Source organism: Elgaria multicarinata, chromosome 16, assembly GCF_023053635.1.
Source record: "Elgaria multicarinata webbii isolate HBS135686 ecotype San Diego chromosome 16, rElgMul1.1.pri, whole genome shotgun sequence".
In the NCBI taxonomy this organism is placed as follows: domain Eukaryota; kingdom Metazoa; phylum Chordata; class Lepidosauria; order Squamata; family Anguidae; genus Elgaria; species Elgaria multicarinata.
This window is the reverse complement of record NC_086186.1, coordinates 7,192,535-7,212,375: the sequence shown is the minus strand read 5'-3', so window position 1 is coordinate 7,212,375 and position 19,841 is coordinate 7,192,535. Positions and strand designations below refer to the sequence as shown.

At 47.3% G+C, this 19,841-nt stretch overlaps 1 protein-coding gene across 1 annotated transcript in view; it reads right to left on the bottom strand.

The window, feature by feature from the left end:
• Positions 1 to 8,308: 8,308 nt before the first annotated feature.
• The window catches only part of TLN2 (talin 2), a 119,898-nt gene continuing 108,365 nt past the window's right edge, over positions 8,309 to 19,841 (bottom strand). Inside the window, exons 51-57 of the mRNA XM_063142845.1 lie at positions 16,831 to 16,936; positions 15,483 to 15,607; positions 12,261 to 12,386; positions 11,731 to 11,793; positions 10,334 to 10,516; positions 9,802 to 9,927; positions 8,309 to 8,688 (exon numbers count right to left, since the gene is read on the bottom strand). Of these exons, the coding sequence (XP_062998915.1) occupies positions 8,560 to 8,688; positions 9,802 to 9,927; positions 10,334 to 10,516; positions 11,731 to 11,793; positions 12,261 to 12,386; positions 15,483 to 15,607; positions 16,831 to 16,936 (858 nt within the window). The 3' untranslated portion in view covers positions 8,309 to 8,559. The remainder of the gene's footprint in view (positions 8,689 to 9,801; positions 9,928 to 10,333; positions 10,517 to 11,730; positions 11,794 to 12,260; positions 12,387 to 15,482; positions 15,608 to 16,830; positions 16,937 to 19,841) is intronic.

Sequence of the window (19,841 nt, the reverse complement as noted above, 5' to 3'; positions counted from 1 at the left end):
AGCTGCCAAATGCCAGTGGGATATGGTAGCGGCGTTTTGCCACTGAGCTTTCACTGCAACTGTCCTTGACCTTCAGCTGCTATGGAATTCTGCGGGTCCATTCCCTTGAACTGGATCCTGGTGTTGTCGGTTTTCTCGCACCTGGCAGTAACAAAGCATGCCAGATTCTTGTCTGCAGGTGAGACCGCTACCCAGAACTCTACAACCTGGGCCCGAAACAAAAGGATTCCAAAGCTGACACCTGTTGGTACACAGCCCAACGCGGTCTCTGAAAAAACGCCGGTGCGCTTTTAAGGATGGGAACACTGAACAGGGACAATGACACACACACAAATGGGAAGCGCGCAGCACCGCACGACGAGGCTCAGAGCCCAAACCAGGAGGACTGCAGATGCTAAGAGACATTTCAGGAATGTCACCCCCTCAGTGAACCACGGAAAACACCAAGCGTTTTCTGAATTCCTGCATCCTTTGAGGAAGCAGCTGGTAATGACTTATTTTCTTTTCGCTGAACTGTTCAGCTGCTGAGGTTCCAAGCAAAGTATGTGTGGAATTCACCATTTACTCCTGTTTCAACACCCAAGGTGGCTTAAAAGCAACACAAACAAACCAGGTCATTTTTCCTCTTTGCACAAATAAGACCAGAAAAGGTTCTGCAACTGAAGCTCGGGACGGTTTTTAAGCCCCCATATCTTCGTTCTTTGCAAATCTAACAAGCGACGTTTCCAGGCCCTCCCTCTCGCCCCTTGCTCCTTCAACACCCCTAGGGGGTGTACAGTTTATTGCGACAGTACAATAGGGAGAAAAATGCCCACTGCACATGCTGTCAAAGATCTGCAAAACACCTTAAGCACAACACTGGCTTCTGGGCTGAAATTAAGCCTCGTTGATAGCGCTGACTGGGAAAGCCACAATATGGCTAGAAGTCTGGGGATGATAGGAATTGCAGTCAAGGCCTTATTTTGTTTGCGTGAGTCGCTAGCGTTGTCATTCTTCAGCATTCAACCCTGGCCCTGCCAGGGTACATCACTGACAGAGGGAGAGCTGTAGTCTTTGTTTTTTGGGAGGTGGGCGGGGCTAAAGGGGCGGGGCCAAAATACCAGCATAGTTTAGCTTAAAGCTCTCCCTGCCAGTAACTCAGTATTAGGAGAGTCATTTCATTCTTTTAGAACGAGGGAAAATGGCACAAAATGCAAACTGATCATTCTGTATATAAAGGTAGCAGAGGCTAGTGGCTCCGATGTTAGTGGGGCAGTAAATCCACTCTGGGGTTCAGTCAGAACTCTAAAGCAGCTCTCCAAGGTGCAGATGTCGCAGATTTACCGCCCCACTGACGTTGGAGCCACCAGCCTTCACTGTATTTACATATAGCACCATCACCTTGCATGGCACTTTCCAGAGTACCAGAGGAGTGGTCCCTGCCCCACGGAGCTTGCAGTTTGAAATGCAGCAGAGGAAAGGTGGAGAAAGAGAAGTGGAGTAACAGTTAAGTGCAGACAAGCTGGAGGGGGTTCAGAGGAGGGCAACGGGGGTGACCAGGGGTCTGGAAACAAAGCCCTATGAAGAGAGACTGAAAGAACTGGGCATGTTTAGTCTGGAGAAGAGAAGGCTGAGGGGAGACATGACAGCACTCTTCAAAGACTTGAAAGGTTGTCACACAGAGGAGGGCCAGGATCTCTTCTCGATCCTCCCAGAGTGCAGGACACGGAATCATGGGCTCAAGTTAAAGGAAGCCAGATTCCAGCTGGACAGCAGGAAAAACTTCCTGACTGTTAGAGCAGTACAACAACGGGACCAATGACCTAGGAAATTTGTGGGCTCTCCCACACTAGAGGAACCCAAGAGGCAGCTGGATGTCAGGGATGCTTTAGGGTGGATTCCTGCACTGAGCGGGGGGTTGGACTCGATGGCCTTATAGGCGCCTTCCAATTCTACTATTCTATGATTCAATAAGCAGGATTGGAATATCAGGTTGTTCCAGTTACACGTGCTGAGGCTATGTTGTCCTTGCTCAACCTGGTGCCTTGCAGATGTGCTAGCTGGGGGATGATGGGAATTAGAGTGCAAACCAGGTTGTGGACAGCTGATGTAGACTTTCCTTCCCTCCTTTTATCCATAAGAAGAGCCCTGATGCTGGATCAGACCAAGGCTCCGTCTAGTCCAGCATTCTGTTCACACAATGGCCAACCAGCTGCCCACAGGAAACTCACAAGCAGGACAGCAACAGCACCCTCCCACCCATGTTCCCCAGCAACTGGTGCACATAGGCTCACTGCCTCTGAACCAGGCCTAGTTTCTGGAGTTCCAGCCTTACCTCACATCTCAGCGTTCTGCATCTGGCGCACCCCCCACTCCCACATCCAAAGGCTACTCGACTCCCGGAGCATTTGTCCGCGGTCGATTTCTGGAGCCTTCTGCACATCTGCCCTCCTTTCCGCAAATGGGCCATTTTTTACTGCCAAATCCGGGAGGAGAAACCAAACACTCACATTTCATCGTAGATACTCCCAAGAACGTTAATGAGTAGGTTGTAGTTCCACCACAGTTTGTTTTGGCTTTCTTCGTTAGTCGAGAATCCAAACCATATTATTGAAAGCCATTTCCTCCCCATCTATTTTTTGCAATGCCATTTTAAAAAGTAAAAAGCAAAAAAAAAAAAAAAGGGGTCTGATGAAAAGATTTTTAAAAAAATGTCTTTTCCTGGGATGGCCAATCCCCCCTGCTCAAACATTTAATCATCCTTTGCATTCGTACAGCAGTTTTGAGTACTCAAAACTAGGGCTGTGCAGGGACCCCCGGAACTGCTTCGTGGCCCGATCCGGAACTTTTGGATCGGGCCTGAACCGCTTCGGGTCAATCCAACCCTCCCCCACTCCACTCTGTGGAGCGAGATCCGGAGGGGCGGATCGAGATTTTGCCCCCTTCCCTACTTACTTGCCTCCATGGCGGGCAGCGGAGGCAGGTAAGTGGGGAAGGGGAGACAAAATGGGGGCCAAATAACCCCCCTCCCCCTTACCTGGCGCCACCACCGCCATCGCACAGACTGCGGCAGTGGTGAAACCAGATAAGCCCCCCCTCCTCTCCACTTACCTGCCTCCGTCGTGGTCCGTCACAGGCTTCAACTGAGGGCCAGGCCTCAGTTGAAACCTGCGCCAGACACAGGTAAGCCCCCTCCCTCCTGCCCCCTTACCTGGTGCCGTTGCTGTCACTGCACAGACTGCGCCGGCAGCACCAGGTGAGCCACCCTCCCCCCCACTTACTTGCGTTCAGAGCTCTGGATGGAGGCGAACTGCTTCGCCTTGATCCGCAACTCCCCTGACCTGATTTGAATCCACCTTTGGCAGAGGCGGATCGGGTTGCTCTGCCCTCAGATTTGCGATCCGAATCGGAGCGGAGCACAGCCCTACTTAAAACACATAATGTCCAGTGTTTTAATCTTTGTAAAGCGCCCAGAGAGCTTCGGCTATGGGGCGATATATAAATGTTATAAATAATAATAATAATAATAATAATAATAATAATAATAATAATAATAATGTACAACATAATGCAAGTAACTCAGAGTGCGGGGGGGGGGAGAATAAAGACCCCTGTTTGAACTGCTGAGAGTAGAATCGAGGCAGACATCAGCCTCTACCTCAATTCTGGTAGCATTCCCCACCCCTCCACGGCCTACCTCATTCCCCCGCAAAGACAAGAATGAGGGCCTTCTCAGTGGTGACCCCGTTTAATGGAATCTCTTCCCCAAGGAGGCTTACCTAGTGCCTCCACTGTTATCTTTTCGGCGCCTGGTGAAGACCTTACTTTTCTCTGAGGCATTTTGTAGTGCATCATTCTTTTAACTGTTTGTAATCCATCCAGAGGATGCTTCTTATTGGGAGGATTATAAATATAATATAATAAATAGATCAATATCCTGAAACAGACAGAGTTGCCGGGGGGCTCGTGAGAACGCAGGCACGCGACTAAGGAAAGGCTCCGTTCCTTCAAAAGTTTTATTTGTGGTAAATACAAAACAGTTCTGTGGGCCAGATAAACAGCAATACATACAGTGTGATGTCAAGACGGAGCACGTTCCCTTCGCTCCTTGCCTCATTATCAAAGTTCAGAGTCTGACAATGTCTTTAGCGGTTTTATACAAGGGAAGAAACAAGGCAAACAAGCAAGGCCTCAATCCGTAGGGTTTACAGATGAGCAATGTAGCGCTCTACCAATGGGACCGGGAAGCTGGATTTGGGCAAAAACGCCACCCTCGTGCCGAAAAAGCAAAAGGGAAATGTCATTGTTGTCGTTAAAAAGGCATTATTGCGGCCTCCAAGGAGCAAGGCCCAAAGCATGGAAACTGGGATTTTAACGCACCAGAAGTGCCATGCTGAGGGGTGTCAGGGAAGGAAAAGGGGCAGGTGGGAGGCTTTTGTGCCCCCTCCCTCCACGGGAAAGCTTCAGGGTCCATTTCACTTTCCTGTGAAAGCTGCAGATGAGTTAGCATCCTAGCATTTTAACCTCAACGTGGCCTCTTCTCTTCATGACCGGCCCAAGTCATTTCAGAAAAGCCCAACTGACCCTTTGCACTCATCAGCACAGGCCACGATCCGTCGGGAGGTTCTCTCGCACAAACCGCATTGAAAGGGAGCTCTGCCTATTCGTTTCAATGAGGCTTCTTTGGGAGAGCTTTGTGAAAAACCGTGCCCCGCGTGAAATACGGGGGTGGGGGGTGGAAATGGGCTTTTCCGCCACCAGGCCCCCAAAGCCCGGTGGCAGCTCTGCTCATTTTCATAAACATTCCCCCCGCCCTGCAAGTTGAGAGATAAAAACCCAGCACTGCATTTTGAGGGATTTCATCTACTTTTTTTGCCCTGCGGGGGCTCAATGAACACAAACGAAAAACCAACAAAAAAGAGTTTCCTGTAGAGTTGTATTTGAAAGTAGCCAATTCTTCTGACATTTCCCCTTCTGGATTAAGATGGCCACAGCTGTTGCAGCTCATTGCAGGATAATATAACCAACCCAGTTACGCAAAAATCTTGCCTCCCATCAGATATGATGGGACTTTTCCTTTACGCAGTGGCCACCAAGCACACGGGGAGAATCCCAGGCAGGGCTGTGTGTAGGCCGCCATTTTGTGGCAGCACAAGAAAGCTGCAAGAGGCAACCACAGTGGATGCTAACATCCTGCGGACCTCAGCTTCTGTGGGTTAAAAATGTGTGTTTCTAGCCCTTATTGTCAGTGCAGATACGCTTGAGAGCATGTGTGGACCATACCAGTTGGACGCTGGAGAAATGGTTGGATATGCTTTTCGGTGGCTGGGAGTGTGACTTTTGAGCCCCACAGAGCTTTGGTTCTGGCCCTGGTCCTTTCTCATGATTAGGAGAAGCAGAATAACTTCGTTGAATGAATGATGCAAACTCAAGAGTCATCGTCACAGAAAAAGCACCCCATTTGCAGAATTCATGCAGGAAGGTGCCACATTTTGAACGTTTTAGAATGCACTGGCTTGGATACAGCCTACAGAGCCTAATCTGCCTGCGGCCGCAAACTCTCTCACTAAAAGGATTTTGAGTCTGCCAGCACACCAAAAAGCTTTGCTGATCGTTTATGTATTATTCCAAGGATCCCTGCTTCCACCGATTCCAAATTCCTTCGGAATCAAGGATAAGACAAAGACTTTAAAAACAACTTGTGGGTGCATTGGCATTTTAGTTTGCATGGAACGGCGAAGAGGTGTAAGTCATCCTAGAAGCTGACAAAACCTCAAATTGTGAGTGTTTCGTGCGAGGTAGCTTAAACGCTGTACCAGAAACAAGACCCTGGCTTTACATCGATATTTGGTCATTATATTTCCACCTTGACTTGGGACTAGACTGCAGTTTTGGGAAGGGGCAACTTACACATCTCCCTCTTGACCTTGGACCACAACCCGGTCAACTTCCTGCCTCCTCTCAGCCATGTAGGCCTTAGCTAGACCTAAGGTTTATCCCTCTAACTTTTTCTTAACTGCTTATTTCAACCCCTTAAAGTTTCTCTCCCCCAAATCTTTTAAATCTTTAGTTACATATACCCCCAAATACTTAATTGACTCCCTTACTTTAATCTTTACACTCCTTCTTATCCCTTTTCAAAGCCTTTGATTGCATGGAATGGCCAGCGATAAAGATGGTAATTGAAAGATTAGGATTTGGAGAAAGATGTAAGGGAGTGATAAACCAACTGTACCAAAAAACCTTTGCATGGCTACAGGTTAATGATGGATGGACGGAAAGGATTTTCCTAACCCGAGGTACAAGACAAGGATGTCCCCTTTCCCGGATTTTATTTGTATTAGTAATGGAAATTTTAGCAAATGTGATCAGAAAAGATGAAAGTATTAAGGGAATTGGGCATAGAGAAAAGAATAAAATAAGTCTATTCGCAGATGATACTTTATTATCAGTAGAAGAGCCTTTAGAGAGAATGGAAAGAATAAAACAATATTTGGAGGAGTTTGGAGGGATGACAGGGCTGCAAATTAATTGGCCCAAATCAGAGATGATATTATTTAATTATACTAAGGCCTTAGTCAGTCCTTAGAGACCCATAACTGAAACCTGAGCCCAGTTCATACAGAGGAGCAGATGAGGTGATAAATACTCTCTCCTGGACTGTAGCACCTTAAACAGCACTTGGGAGGAATCACATATAGGAGAGAAAGGAAAATAAAGCAACCACGCACTTCCTGGCCCTTAGAAAACCCATTGGGTAGGGGAAGATTTCTAGCCCAGAGTTGTCTCAGCTCTGCTCAGTGCCCTCTAGGCTGAACCAGGCAAACACAGCCCTTTTTCTTTGGGACCAGGAGAAGAGGCTGAGTTTTGCACGTAATATCTGCCAACCGTACAAGATTTATTTTGCTTCCCTGCACAAGTTTTTTGGCAGGAAAGTAAATGAGGCAAGGCGCCAGGAACGTGACTGACTCAGTTTGATATATATGATGGGCTGGAGGGGGGACGGGACATTAGGCTAAACTCATGAAATTCAGGAGGACTTGGGGAAGTAACTTATTTCCAAGCAGGAAAGTTGTGAGATTTATTCTGGAGGCTTCTGCCACAGTTGATGTATGACAGATAATTATGACGATTTAGGCAGCTCACCCAAAACGTTTTTCTTAGTTTCTGCATTTTCAGTCATGTAGCAGAATCTATTTTGAATGAGAAACACCAAAATATAATAATATATTTTTACCTTGTCCGAGGATTTATGCCACATTCTAGGAAAAACCCTGCAGTATATTTGTAACAGCATTCTTTGTCTCTCGGATTTTCACTTTCTACAATACTTTTCTTTAGATAGCAGCACAAAAATCAACTACCAGAACAATACTGTTTTAGCATCCAACGGTTACATTTACAGATATTTTCCTTCACAGTCCACAAAAGCAGCTTCTGATTTTCCCTGTGAAACTTATAAAGTTAAAAAGAAAGAAAAAGAAAAGTGGAGAAATCACAAAGAAATGATAATATACGTGGAAATCAATGTTACCGGTTCTCATAGACTCCTCATACTTATGATAGTACAAACCCAGGTTCAGTTTGACAGCTCAGGCAACCTGTTTTTTGGGGAGTGCAGTAATGTGGTCAGGTAGATGTCCTCTGTGAGATCTGGGGGTTCACCTCTTGGATCACATAGTGCAGCAAAATATCTAGGCCACTCATGCACAAATCCCATAGTACAAACCAGCCTTCATGAAAATGAGAGAGAAACGTCATTGAATTTATTGTTCAGAACTTGTGTTTTGTATCTTCTAAGCAAGAGGTATATAAATGAAACAACATTTTCCTTCATAAACCTGTTATTCTGGACTTTGAAAAACATAGACTCATCTTCTTTTGTGGGGAAGGTGGGGGCAAAAAGGATAACGATCCCAATTATTTGTGGGCCAGAATCCCGAATTCCCCGAAAACAACGTACGTGAACAGGAAGCTGTACGACAATGTGCCGAAATGAATACTTCTAGTGCAAACAGGTACCAAGAAAGGGCTGCTCAAACGTTTAGATTGAACAAGCCCCTGTGATGCTGGAGAGGACAAACATTCATGCGTCTGGTTTCTCTCAAAACACTGCAGCTGCCTCAGCCTTGGTCTTCGAAGGAAAGAGGGGGAGAAAATAAAGAAGAGAACCCGGCACTTCCATTCGGGTAGCTTATCTGCGACACAGACTTCTCAACACTGTTTTCCTATGCATTATAATACCAAAGGTCCTTAACACATGTCAAAGAGAATAATAAATAGAGCAACAGGTTATGATATAATACTGACTTTATAACCCCTTTTGTAAAAAAAGAAAAAGAAAAAGTGAGGCCCTCTCTCTCCTGAGATACAGTAAATAAGGGCAGGGGAGGATAGACCTTGACACTGTACCATCAGTTGGTTGACCACAACTCCGTAGGGGAAGAGTTGAGAAAGAACAGCCCACCTGCGGTGCCTCTCTCGCCCCCCAAACCTATTTTGGTAAGTGCTGGTCAGAGTTTCTCTCTGAAGCGTGCCCCTTCAGCTCAGTTGCTCTCAAAGAAAGACAGCAGAAGACGCTTAGCCTTCATCTTCCCGCAGTTCGGTCGGGAGAAATTTGTACTGTTGCTGGCGGATCTGGGCCAGCTTCTTCCTTGCCTCTTCCAGCTCCCGTTCCTTCTTCAGCATCTCTTCCTGAGCTGCGATGATCTAGAAAAAGAAGGGCAGCGATGGGGCTACAAGGAGTCACGGTGACGTAGAAGTGAAGCATGTTGTACTGGCTGCTCAGACGGAAGGGACGAAAACCCAGAGGACTTTGAAGGCCACTCAGTGGTGGACCATGAACATAGGCATCAGCACCACCAAGGCAGACCACTGGTCCATCTAGCCCAATAAGGTCTCTTCTGACTGGACGTGGCTCTCTAGAATCTTGGCCAAAGTGCTCTCCATCCCCGGCTACCTCAGATCCTCCTACCTGGAGATGCCAAGGACTGAAAGGCTCTACCTCCTGTGGCTCTATCACGGAGGCCTGGCTCGCTCCCAGCAAGGCACAGCAACCCAATTGAAACAAGAACTGTTTCTCTGTTGCCATCATGCACTCCAGGGGAGGTCAGACCCATTTCAGCTGGAGGGTTGAATTCAATTTCAGAGAACCTCTCGGGGGCCACATTCCAGTGGTGGGTGAGGCCAGGATAGCAACCCCACCCATCTATTTTAGCTTAAAAGTCTTAGTGGCAGTAACTAAGCCTTAGGGAAAGTATTAAAAAGGGGAGGGGGAACTGAACAAACACTGGGAAACCACCAGATGATGGGTAGTCAAAGGAAAGGGAGGTGGGACCAGGGAAAGGGGCGGGGCCCTCTGGATTTGGATCATGGGCCTGCGGTTCAACACCGCAGTGGTTCTGACAATGAAACAACAATGGAACCAGTTACCTAGGGAGGTTGTGGGCTCTCCCACACTAGAGGCCTTCAAGAGGCAGCTGGACAGCCATCTGTCAGGTATACTTTAAGGTGGATTCCTGCTTTGAGCAGAGAGTTGGACTCGATGGCCTTGTAGGCCCCTTCCAACTCTGCTATTCTATGATTCTATGATATCAGTGGAGCTGTGAATCCACTCTGGGTTTCAGTCAGAACCAGTCAGAGCTCTAAAGGTGCTCTGCACTGTGGATTGCTCTTTTAGAGTTCTGACTGAAACCTGGAGGCGGATTCATCATTGCACTGACACCGGAGCCACCGGCCTCCATACTGCAGAGAGAAGCCTCAGCAGGTCTCAAGAGATTGGCGAAGTGAGGCGAATCGGGTAGCAAAGGAGAATCTACCAACCTGCGCAATGCCTCCCACAAACTTGGTCTTCACCACCACGTCGTCGTCATCCGCTTTACCAAATGCCGCCTTTTGGGCCGCCCGGACCAGGTTATCCGACGCACGCTTGACGGCGTTGCCGGCGGCCTACAGAGGGGGCAAACACAGGATGTTGTAATCACCCTCTAAAGGCAAATTTAGGGATCCAGGTATCCGAAGGGCTGCCTGTTCTCATAGGAAACTACCCTTATTTTATTTATTTATTACATTTCTCTACCGCCCCCTAGCCAAAGCTCTCTGGGCGGTTTACATAAGATTAAAACAATTAAAAACAATATACAAAATTGAAAACCACAAAAAACATACAACATACAGAGAAACATATATCTAAGAAAACTATAAACAACTCTAAAAATAGATCCAGGATTGATGAAGCTTGTCACATATTGCTAAATGCCTGGGAAAAGAGAAAAGTTTTAACCTGGTGCCCAAAAGATAGCAATGTTGGTGCCAGGTGGGCCTCGTTAGGCAGATTCCAGCCAAGTGCTCTTACCTGCAGCCTCCTCATGGCCTCCGAGTCCTGATCGGCCTTCACTTTGCAAGCCACCAGCAACTGAGCTGTGGAAGCTGCCACTTGCTTCGCCGAAGAGATCAGCTTCTCCTCGCTGGCGTGACCTTGGACCGAAGCGTTGGCCGCTTCACAGAGGTTGCTGGTTGCAGCAGCCACCATCCTGGCCTAGAAGGGGGACAACAGAGTCTAAGGCCCTGTCTTATTACTAAGTTGGGCCAGCGATCCATTAGGCCCAGTTAGGGCCGGCCCAAGGAAATCTAAAAAGGCTAACTCGCAGGGGACACAACTGCATGGGACGCTTTCCTCCAAGGACACCTTGTTGAAACATGCAGGGGCATTGCCAGAATTGTGCCGAAGGGTAAAATCCCCCTCCAAGCCTTCTGCTTGACCTCACAATAAGGCCACCTTTTATCCCCAGCTGCCTCCTCAGGGTCTTCTGGAGATGATTTCACTCAAGGACCTTTCATGAGAAATCCCACAGCTTGGAACTGGAACCTTCAATGCAAAATGTATGCGCTACTACTGAGCTACGGGTGTTGGAAGAACCTTGGCTGGAGATGGTCCGTGCCAACTGCTGTGGTATAGTGGAACCAGGCCTCTCACAGAGATGCAGCACCAGCACTCTTTGATTAGTGTTGATGCTGAGGTCCTCCGACTTGCTTCCTCAGAATTTCCTGTACCCTCTGAGCTTTGCTGCAATCCCCACAGTAGGTGGATGGGAGACGGGGAATGAATGTTCTCAGCAACAATATATAATTGTGCAGAAGGGTGTCCGTCACTGGGAAATCCATTCTGTTCAAGCCTGACAGATTTCTGTAGCATGTCCGATCTGGCAAGTTGGGTGATCCAAATCAGATCACTTTTTTCTGACTCCGGGAATTTTTTGCAGACACCGCCCCCTCCCCCCCGCCGTTCTAACATTTGCACAAATTGCAATTTGCGCAAAAAATGTATTTTTAAAAATGTACGCAAATACTGTCATAATTTTAAAACCAATTCTTATTGCTGCTTTTGCGCAACCCTGCAGCATTGCAAGTCTGCCTGTGTGTCTCCTATGTAGCCCTGCAGGCATATTCCTCTCTCGTCAATATCCTTGTCAGTTCCATCCTCGCTGCATTACCTCCTTTAGCCCAGCAGAGCCATATTCTGTCCTTGTCAAACAACTTGTCAATTTCCACCGCCCGGCTTCCATTGGACTTGGAAAAGTGAGCAATGGAAAATGGGCACCCGCAAGTGCCAGTTCAACACTTCAAACTCTGAGGATCAGGTTGCTAAGTGGGTGATCTGCTCCCCTTTTCCTGAGGGCCTGTACTTCAACAACATTGACACTACACCACTGCCTTCAAAAAGGATGGAAGGAAAAAAAGGGGGTTACTCACGGCAGAAATAAGTCCCTGAGACCATTGACCATCATCAGCTGCATTGGCCGGGATGGCTCCAACCTAGAAAGACAGTTCAGATAAAATCAATTAGGAGAATTATTATTATTATTATTATTATTATTATTATTATTATTATTATTATTATTGTGTGTTTTGTGGGTCGGTGGGTGGATATCATTTTATTCTCACAATAATTCTGTGAGGTAGCTTAAGTCCTTGGTCTTCAAGAAACTGGATCAAGGCCTACACTGGGGCATGCCACAACTAAATGTGGGTGGCACCAGTGGTGCAAAGCTCCTGTTCATAAAGTTCTCTCTTTCTCTCTCTCTGGTCTTAGGGTTTGTTGTCTTTTACAAACAGAAAGAGGGGATGACAGGCTGAAAAAAAGAAGAAAAGGAGAGAGTAGGGAGGAGGGAGAGAAAGAAAAAGAGGAAGAGGAAGATGGGTGGGCTGTGTGATTTTGTGAAAAGAGAAGATGGCATGGCTTACATTTTTGTGGACTATGATATTTTTGCTGGCTCACTAACCTTTCCCTGGGCAACCAGCTCTCTTTGAGCGGCAGACGCCGACTTGACAAGGGCACTGGTAGCGGCTGCAATGGACTTTGCTGCTTCAAGGATCTGTTCTTCAAAATCCAGAGTCTCATCCGCCTGCTAGAACCAGAAGAAAAGGCCATTAGCGACAGCTCTCTTGAAATCTTGTTGATTTCGCGCTTACCTAATTTGCAACATCATACCGAACCAAACCGAATCAAAAGAAGGTGCGAGAGGTGCATCACGCATGGGACTCTCCCCATCTTTTTGCACCAGGAGGGATCAACAAGAAGATAGCAACATTAAGCAACATCTAGATCTCATTGGAAAGAAAGGCAGTGGGCCAACCCCAGGGGTGATGCGCACCAGGTTCAGCACAGAGAGCATATCAGAAAGACGTCAGATGGCAGACGTGTGCTGTTGCTGCTCCTTGTGCATCTTCTTGCGTTATGTCAGATGCAAATGGACACATTACCAGGATCTGCCCGGGAATGCCTCTGCCAGGGATTATCTGGTGATGCCTTAGAGCAGGGCTGTCAAATTCTTTTAGCCCGAGGGCCGAATTCAATTGCAGAGAAGCTCTCAGGGTGGGGGTGGGGTGTCCCTGCGCTGGGCAGGGCTGAAGGCAAACTGGCTGGAGCCAAACCATCCACAGCTATTTAATCCTTTTAGACTGGGGGAAAAAACCACCTGCACAAAAGCCAGTGGGGGGAAAAGAAGGCGGAGCCAGGACAAAGAGGCGTGGCCAATCTGGGAAACTCCGGAGGACCAGATTTGACTCCCTCCAGGCCTGAGGTTTCACTCCCCAGCTTTAGAGTCATGGAGAGGAAGGGGAGACAGAAGGCCTAGCAAAAAGAGAAGAGAAGACGCAGGGGCCCAGGAAAGAAGGCCGCAGGGGGCTGAAAGGCAGACGCCCAGGTGGGGGCAGGGTGTGTGTGCTTGGAATTGAAGGGTGGCATTTGGGAGAGTGAAAGCTGTCCAGGGGGAAAAGAAGGAAAACTGGGTGAGGAAATGACCAGGGACAAGAGCTGCCCACAGCCCAGCGCTGCGGGTGTGAGGAGGCGACCCGAAAAAAAACAGCCATTTTAAAGTTCGTTGCTGCTGTAAAGCCTCCAGGAGTGTTCATCCAAGATCAATAGCCACCAAAGTGGGGGAAAAACTATTTCTGCTTCTGCTGTAGAGACTTTGAAGGGAGGGGAACTGAAAACATCCCAGGCCATCTTTACGCCTCCCCTGGGAGATTTTTGCTTGTTCGCTCGGTCTTTTTAGCATGCGTGCCACCTCTTTTATCCAAACCGCTCCTTCGAGGCAGAGGCTTCACTTTCAAAAACCAGGGCAGAGATGCTCAGCGTTTTGAACCCCCCCTCCACCCCCACCACGCCCCCATCAACAATAGGCTAACTGCCATCCCTTGGCAGCACACGGATGCTTGCGTTAAAATATAGGCAGAGCAAAGAGATTTGAATGCAGACATTCCTCGCAGCCCCATCATTTGCCCATTAATCAAAGCCCAAGAGCATAGGAGAGCAAGAGCTGCCTGGCTGGATCAGGCCAGAGGTTCCCCAGTGCTCTGTGTCCAACAGTGGTTAGCCAAATACCTCTGGATGTTTCCAAGAAGGGCAGGAAATGGACGGATTTCCCATTATTTGTCCCCAACATGTGGAATTGAAAGATAATCTGCTGCCATTGTACATGGAGGCTTCAATTTACCAGTCAAAGCTAATAAGTGAACAACAGACCTATCTCCACTATTTCCACCCCTATTTATTCACTTTTTAAAAAATACATAAAAGCACATAAGCTAGAGCAACCTCCCCCACGCTGGTGCGCTCCAGATGTGTTGGACGACCAACACATCTGCAGGAAACCAGCCTGGGGACAGACTATGACCACCTCCCATGGCAGCAAATTCCAAGTCCACCAGCTCCCCAAGGTACCTTTGCAGGGGGAGTTTGGTTTTTGTTTCGTCTATCACTGCACGTATCCTTTTAATCAGACCCAAAGTAGTGGTGGAATCTGCAGAAGTCCTTCTAAAACCTTTAAGCCTCTTTGCAGAATTTGTCTTTGCCTCCTGGTACGTTATTAAAAAGGAAAAGAAGAAAAGCCCCCGGAGACAGAGCGGGACACCGTAGGAATGTTTGATATATAGTTGGACTAAATTACAACCTAATATATCAAACATATCACACAGAGTCCTGCAAAGGAAACAAAAAAGGCATCCAGTTTTGGATTCAGCTGGAAATATGGGCTGTTACGTGCTGATTTGCTCAACAGCAGGAAGACGCTATGGGCTGCTGGAGAGATAAACCTCCCGCCCCTCTCTGCCTGCCCAACTCCACTTTCAAATGCTGGAGCCAACAGGCCAAGCTAGGCAAGAACGTCAGGGAGCAGAGGCTGAGCTTCCAGAAAGCTGGCCTGAAGCTGGGGCTCGCCATCACTGGAACACCACTGCCCCCTAACTGCTTCCCAGCGGAAACTGTTTTCATTTTTCTTGCACGAGATACAAAAGTAGGGACAATGTGACCACTCTCTCTTTTCCCTCTACATTCAACGGTCAGTTTAAAGGAGTCCTCCGCTGTGATGTGGAATTCACAGACAGTGGTCTCTCGGGAGAAAAACAGAAGCTGATGCCAACATAATGCCCATTTCTACAGCGAGGATTCTGCAACAGGGAAAACTACGCAAATCAACCCAGCCGGGTGTTTCTCCCGTAACTTTTGCACAGTTCATTCTGATTTTGTTAGCCCTGGGGGAAGTCAAACCTCACTCTGGCCACCAGATAACTGATTACATCTGATCCCCTCTGGATTCTCATTCCACCCCTGCCAAGTGTCACTCACACACTTCCAGTTTCTCCACTGTAACACTCTGTGCATCCTGATCTGCAATGGCTCCCCCATCACCCCACCCAAATCTCTCCTTTATTTTAAGCTCTCGCTGGTAACATTGCATAGAACAGTTCCCGAGATCACTGGCTTTCCTTGTCTATGGCTTCATTTCCCAGATGTATTTCCTTTTGGGATGTACAATCCCGCGACTACTGAATTCCGTAGATTGCAAGAAGCACCGATTTTGTTTGGGGAGGCTTGGACGTGACAGCAAAAATAGGAGCCTTTCGTCACTTTAGAGTGCCTGATGAGGCCCTGATCCTGATGCCATCTTATGGGGAGGCTAGACTGGCCTCCCCCAGGATTGGGTCTGTGCTCCTTGGCTTACCTTAGGCTTGGCTCTTGGTTTCAGCTGCTCCAACTTCTTTGCTGCAGCTTCGATCGAAGCAGCAGCTCCGAGTAATTCCGTCTCAGCAATGACCGTGGGGTCTTCCGGATCAACCCATTCAGTGCCTGAAGTCAGTTTTTAAAAGAGAGAGAGAGAGAGAGAGAGAGAAAGAGAGACCATCATGCCACTGACTTTAGCAGCTGCATTTTGAACAGACGGTGGCTGCTGCTGTAATCCAACGGGGTGTCAGAAGTTAAAAAGCAAAAAGGAGTGCGCGTCCTGCAATGACGACACATGAAACATGTCCCTATGTACACCAGTTGAGGGGGAACACAGGCGGGAGGGTGCTGTTGCACTCATGTCCCGTTTGCAGGCTTGCCAAAGGCAGCTGGTCGGCCACTGTGAGAACAGAAGTCTGGACTAGACTGACCTTCAGTCTGATCCAGCATCAGGGCTCTTCTTACGTTCTTATGAAAGGAAATGAATTTAAGCCAGTGGCTAAGCCATGTCAAGCAAAAGGTGACTCCACCAGCTCCATAGCTTCTAGCTCTTGTAGCTGCATTAATGAAGTTATCTGTATGTGACGTCGCTCTCTAAATTTCTCATGGGCCCAACCGAAAGCCATCGCTAATCGATCCAACCACACGTGGGCGACTAAGGACACAGGCAGAAATTATGCAGATGACAAACTTGAACTTACAGTTGCCCAATAACAAAAGTTCTCTTCTTTTCCATTATATTTTTTTTTGTTTAACTTTTTTGGGGGGAAGAAATAGGAGAAGTAGTATTGGAATTCACAGAGCTGTTCTCAGCCAAGATTTCCTTCAAGATCATGAGGTCTGGAAACATTTTATATTCAAACATGAAAGAAAGAATTTGATAAGATCTTCTAAGAACCAGCAGACAAAAGCTACGTGGAGTGATTTTGTCATGCTATCGAAGCTGTGTAGTTTCCTATATCTTCTCCAAAAGGTAAGTCTTCTCCTCATTTTACACTCATGTAAAACCGAATATTCAAAAAAGTTTTTGGCCAAATTAAGCAGATCACCATTTATGTCAATTGGAAGACTGATTTTTTTAAAAAAATTCAGTTAACCTAACACGGCGTTCCCCAACCTGGTGCCTTCCTGATGTGTTGGACTACAACTCCCACCATCCCTAATGATGGTGGGAATTGCAGTCCATCCCATCTGGAAGGTGCCAGGCTAGGGAAGGATAATCTAATCCATTCAACATGGCAGCCATACTTACTGTTGGAAAGCTTTGAGAGCAATTTCTGCATCTCTTCGTGGCCCCTCCTGATGGCAGATTGAATTGCGCGTTATGCTGGTGGAACAGCCAGACTCACCTTTCATGGCTTCAGCTGACTGTATGAGCTCCGTGACAGCACTTGCTACCCTCTTTGACAAGGCAGCCAACTGGTGCTTCAGCTCTGGGGTGGGCTTCTGGAGAATCTAGAAGCGCAAAAATAGAGTGGAGGCAAATGTTTCAGGGTTGTGCCGAATGTTTGTGGTCATTCCATGCCTGCTCACTGCCCATCAGCAGCTGCTTTGGCATAGTTGCTTTCCCCCCCTTTTGAACAGCATCTCCTCCTTCATGGCTACTTGAGCCCAGGCAATCAGGGATCACATAGGCAGCATGATGACATTCACAACGTCACCAGAAAGTCAATCTTTCCCAGAGTAGCTCACATTAGTTTCAAATGGGGTTTGCATCAAAGAACTTCCCAGCACATTATGACCTAAGGATGGACTTCTGTCTGTCACCCTTTTCGGTGCCCCAAATCCTCTGCCTGAGGCAAACACCTTCCGTCTTGTCTCATGGTTGGGTCCCCACTTCAACCCACACGCTCAGAAAATCCCCCCTGCTTCTTCCTTCCTGTCTATGATGGTTCAATGAAGACATTTGGGAAGTCTCTGCACATGAGCAAGTTTGTATTTTTTATTAATTATAATGAATAAATACTTATTGATTATATTTATACACAAGCGCTTCCTGTTGAGAACTGAGATTGGCTTGATCAGTGCTACCGAGAGCCTCCTGGCTAGAAACTGAACAAGTCCACTACAGCGAGCCAGGAATTCTCTACCACAAGATGTAGTGATGGCCACCAATTTGGATGGCTTAAAAAGTGGGTTGGATAAATTCCTGGAGGAGGAGGCGATCAATGGCTACTAGTCCTGATGGCTATGTGCTACCTCCAGTATCAGAGGCAGTAAGTCTATATACACCAGTTGCTGAGGAACACGGGTGCGAGGGTGCTATTGCATCCATGTCCTGCTTGTGGGTCCCTGGTCGACAGCTGGTTGGCAACCGTGTGAACAGAGTGCTGGACTAGTCGGACCCTTGGTCTGATCCAGCAGGGCTCTTATGTTCTCGCTAGCTGTTCTTGGCCTATCATTCACCCGACTGTGGATATGATTCAGCAGGCCCATTACCCTGCCCAAACCTGGTCTATAACAGAACAATGACATTAACAAAATGCACCAATTGGCAATTCAGAGAGGCTGAAAAGCAACAGCCCCAAGGTGGGAGAATTATGATAAGATTCTAAAGGTCTAATCGGTCCTTGGTCAGTCCTCTCCCCTTTGAGGCAGAAAGAGAAACGTTGAAGGCTGGCTCAGTTTGGCAAATCCTTTTGAGCGCTCGGGCTGTAGAATATAAATTATTTCCCACTGAGCAAGTTCCCGGAATGAGATTTAACAGGTTCCATTCTTCTCACGCTGTTTGCTTCATTAGTGACGGGCGGTAATGCAATTGTACCTTTTGTTTTTGCTTTATCTGTATTCCAGCACATGCCCATTAATTTAATTGAACAAGAAGCATGTACAATATGATCCCTGGCAAATACATGCAAACTTGTCTTTGCCTTTTGATCTGTGGGTAATGCAGACATTTCTATTCAGACAGCTTAACAGCCGTCGCTCAGCGGAGACAGCGCACCTGGGAGGCAATTCATTGGCGCGATTGAACCCACAAATCACTTAGAGAGCCGACCAACCCTTCTTTGTGTTGTACACCCACATCGTTAAGAGCTGGAACGCCGACAGAACACCAGAGTGCTGGGGGAGCTGGAGATGTCGGGGAACAGCAGAGCAGAGGCGATCACTTTGGGCGGTCGATTTTGGGTGCCTTCAGGGGTGGCCGTGAGAGAGCTCTTCATTTCGATACAGCTTGTGCAGGAGAATGCTGTGTGGACTGACTGGGCCCGTTCTAGTTTGTACATGGGGCGGCTGTCTAAAGGCAAAATCCAACCTAAGCCCTACTTAGAGTAGACCCTTTGACATGATTGGGACCACTTCGTCATGGCTAACTTAAATCCCATTCATTTCCATGGGTCTACCTTAAGTAGGACTTATATTGGATTTTACCTTAAGCCTTCTATGTAGTGCCTCCCCCCGCCCCATCTGTGGGATGCCCTTCCCAGAGAGATCCACCTGGTGCCCTCACTGTCTACATTCAGATGCCAGGTTAAGAACTGCCTCTCCCAACAGGCGTTGAATCTTTAACCTGTTGGTCTCATGATTAACTTTACTGCTTGCTCTTAAATATTTGTTTATTCCCACCCCCCCATATATTCATTGTTGTATTTACGGTTGTGGCTGTTACTTTGTTGTCAAAGGAACGGCCTGCCGGAGGAGACTCATCAACTTAACAGTCTACTAGCATTCAAGAAAGCTATAAAGACTGATCTCTTCTGTGAGACCTATCCAGTGGAATTTTGAGACGTTTTTAAAATGTTTTTAGGATGTTTTTTTAGGATGTTTTTAAAAATGTATATTATGTTTTAATTGAGTATTATGTACTTTATCATTTATTGTTGTTCCCCACCTCGATCAAAATGGAGAGGCGGGCAAGAAATATTATTATTATTATTATTATTATTATTATTATTATTATTATTATTATTATATAATAACAACAACAACAACAACAACAACGACTTTGGTTTTCTGAACTTGTCCCAAGGGCATCTGACAGTTGGGTGGATTGTGCATTTAATACTAATAAATAAGCAAACAAATACATTTCCTTCTTCAGGTAACAAAAATGTCTTTGACCACATAGTGTGCTGCCTCGGACAAAAGAAGACCCAGGGTTGTCTTCTCTGATCACCACTGATTTTTCAGAGTCTCAGGGAGAGAAGGGTCGTCTCTGCTTCAGAAGACTACCTGCCTCCTTTTGAAGTGGAGAAGCCGGGGATTGAACCTGTGACCTTCTGCATGCAAGGCAGGGGCCCTATGACAGAGCTATGGTCCCTCCCCTGCACAAGGCACAAGCATGGAAAGAAGTATGGAGCTTCCGGGCTGGTAGCCTGTGCCCAACAGACATAGGTCTGTCACCTCTCGCCACCACATT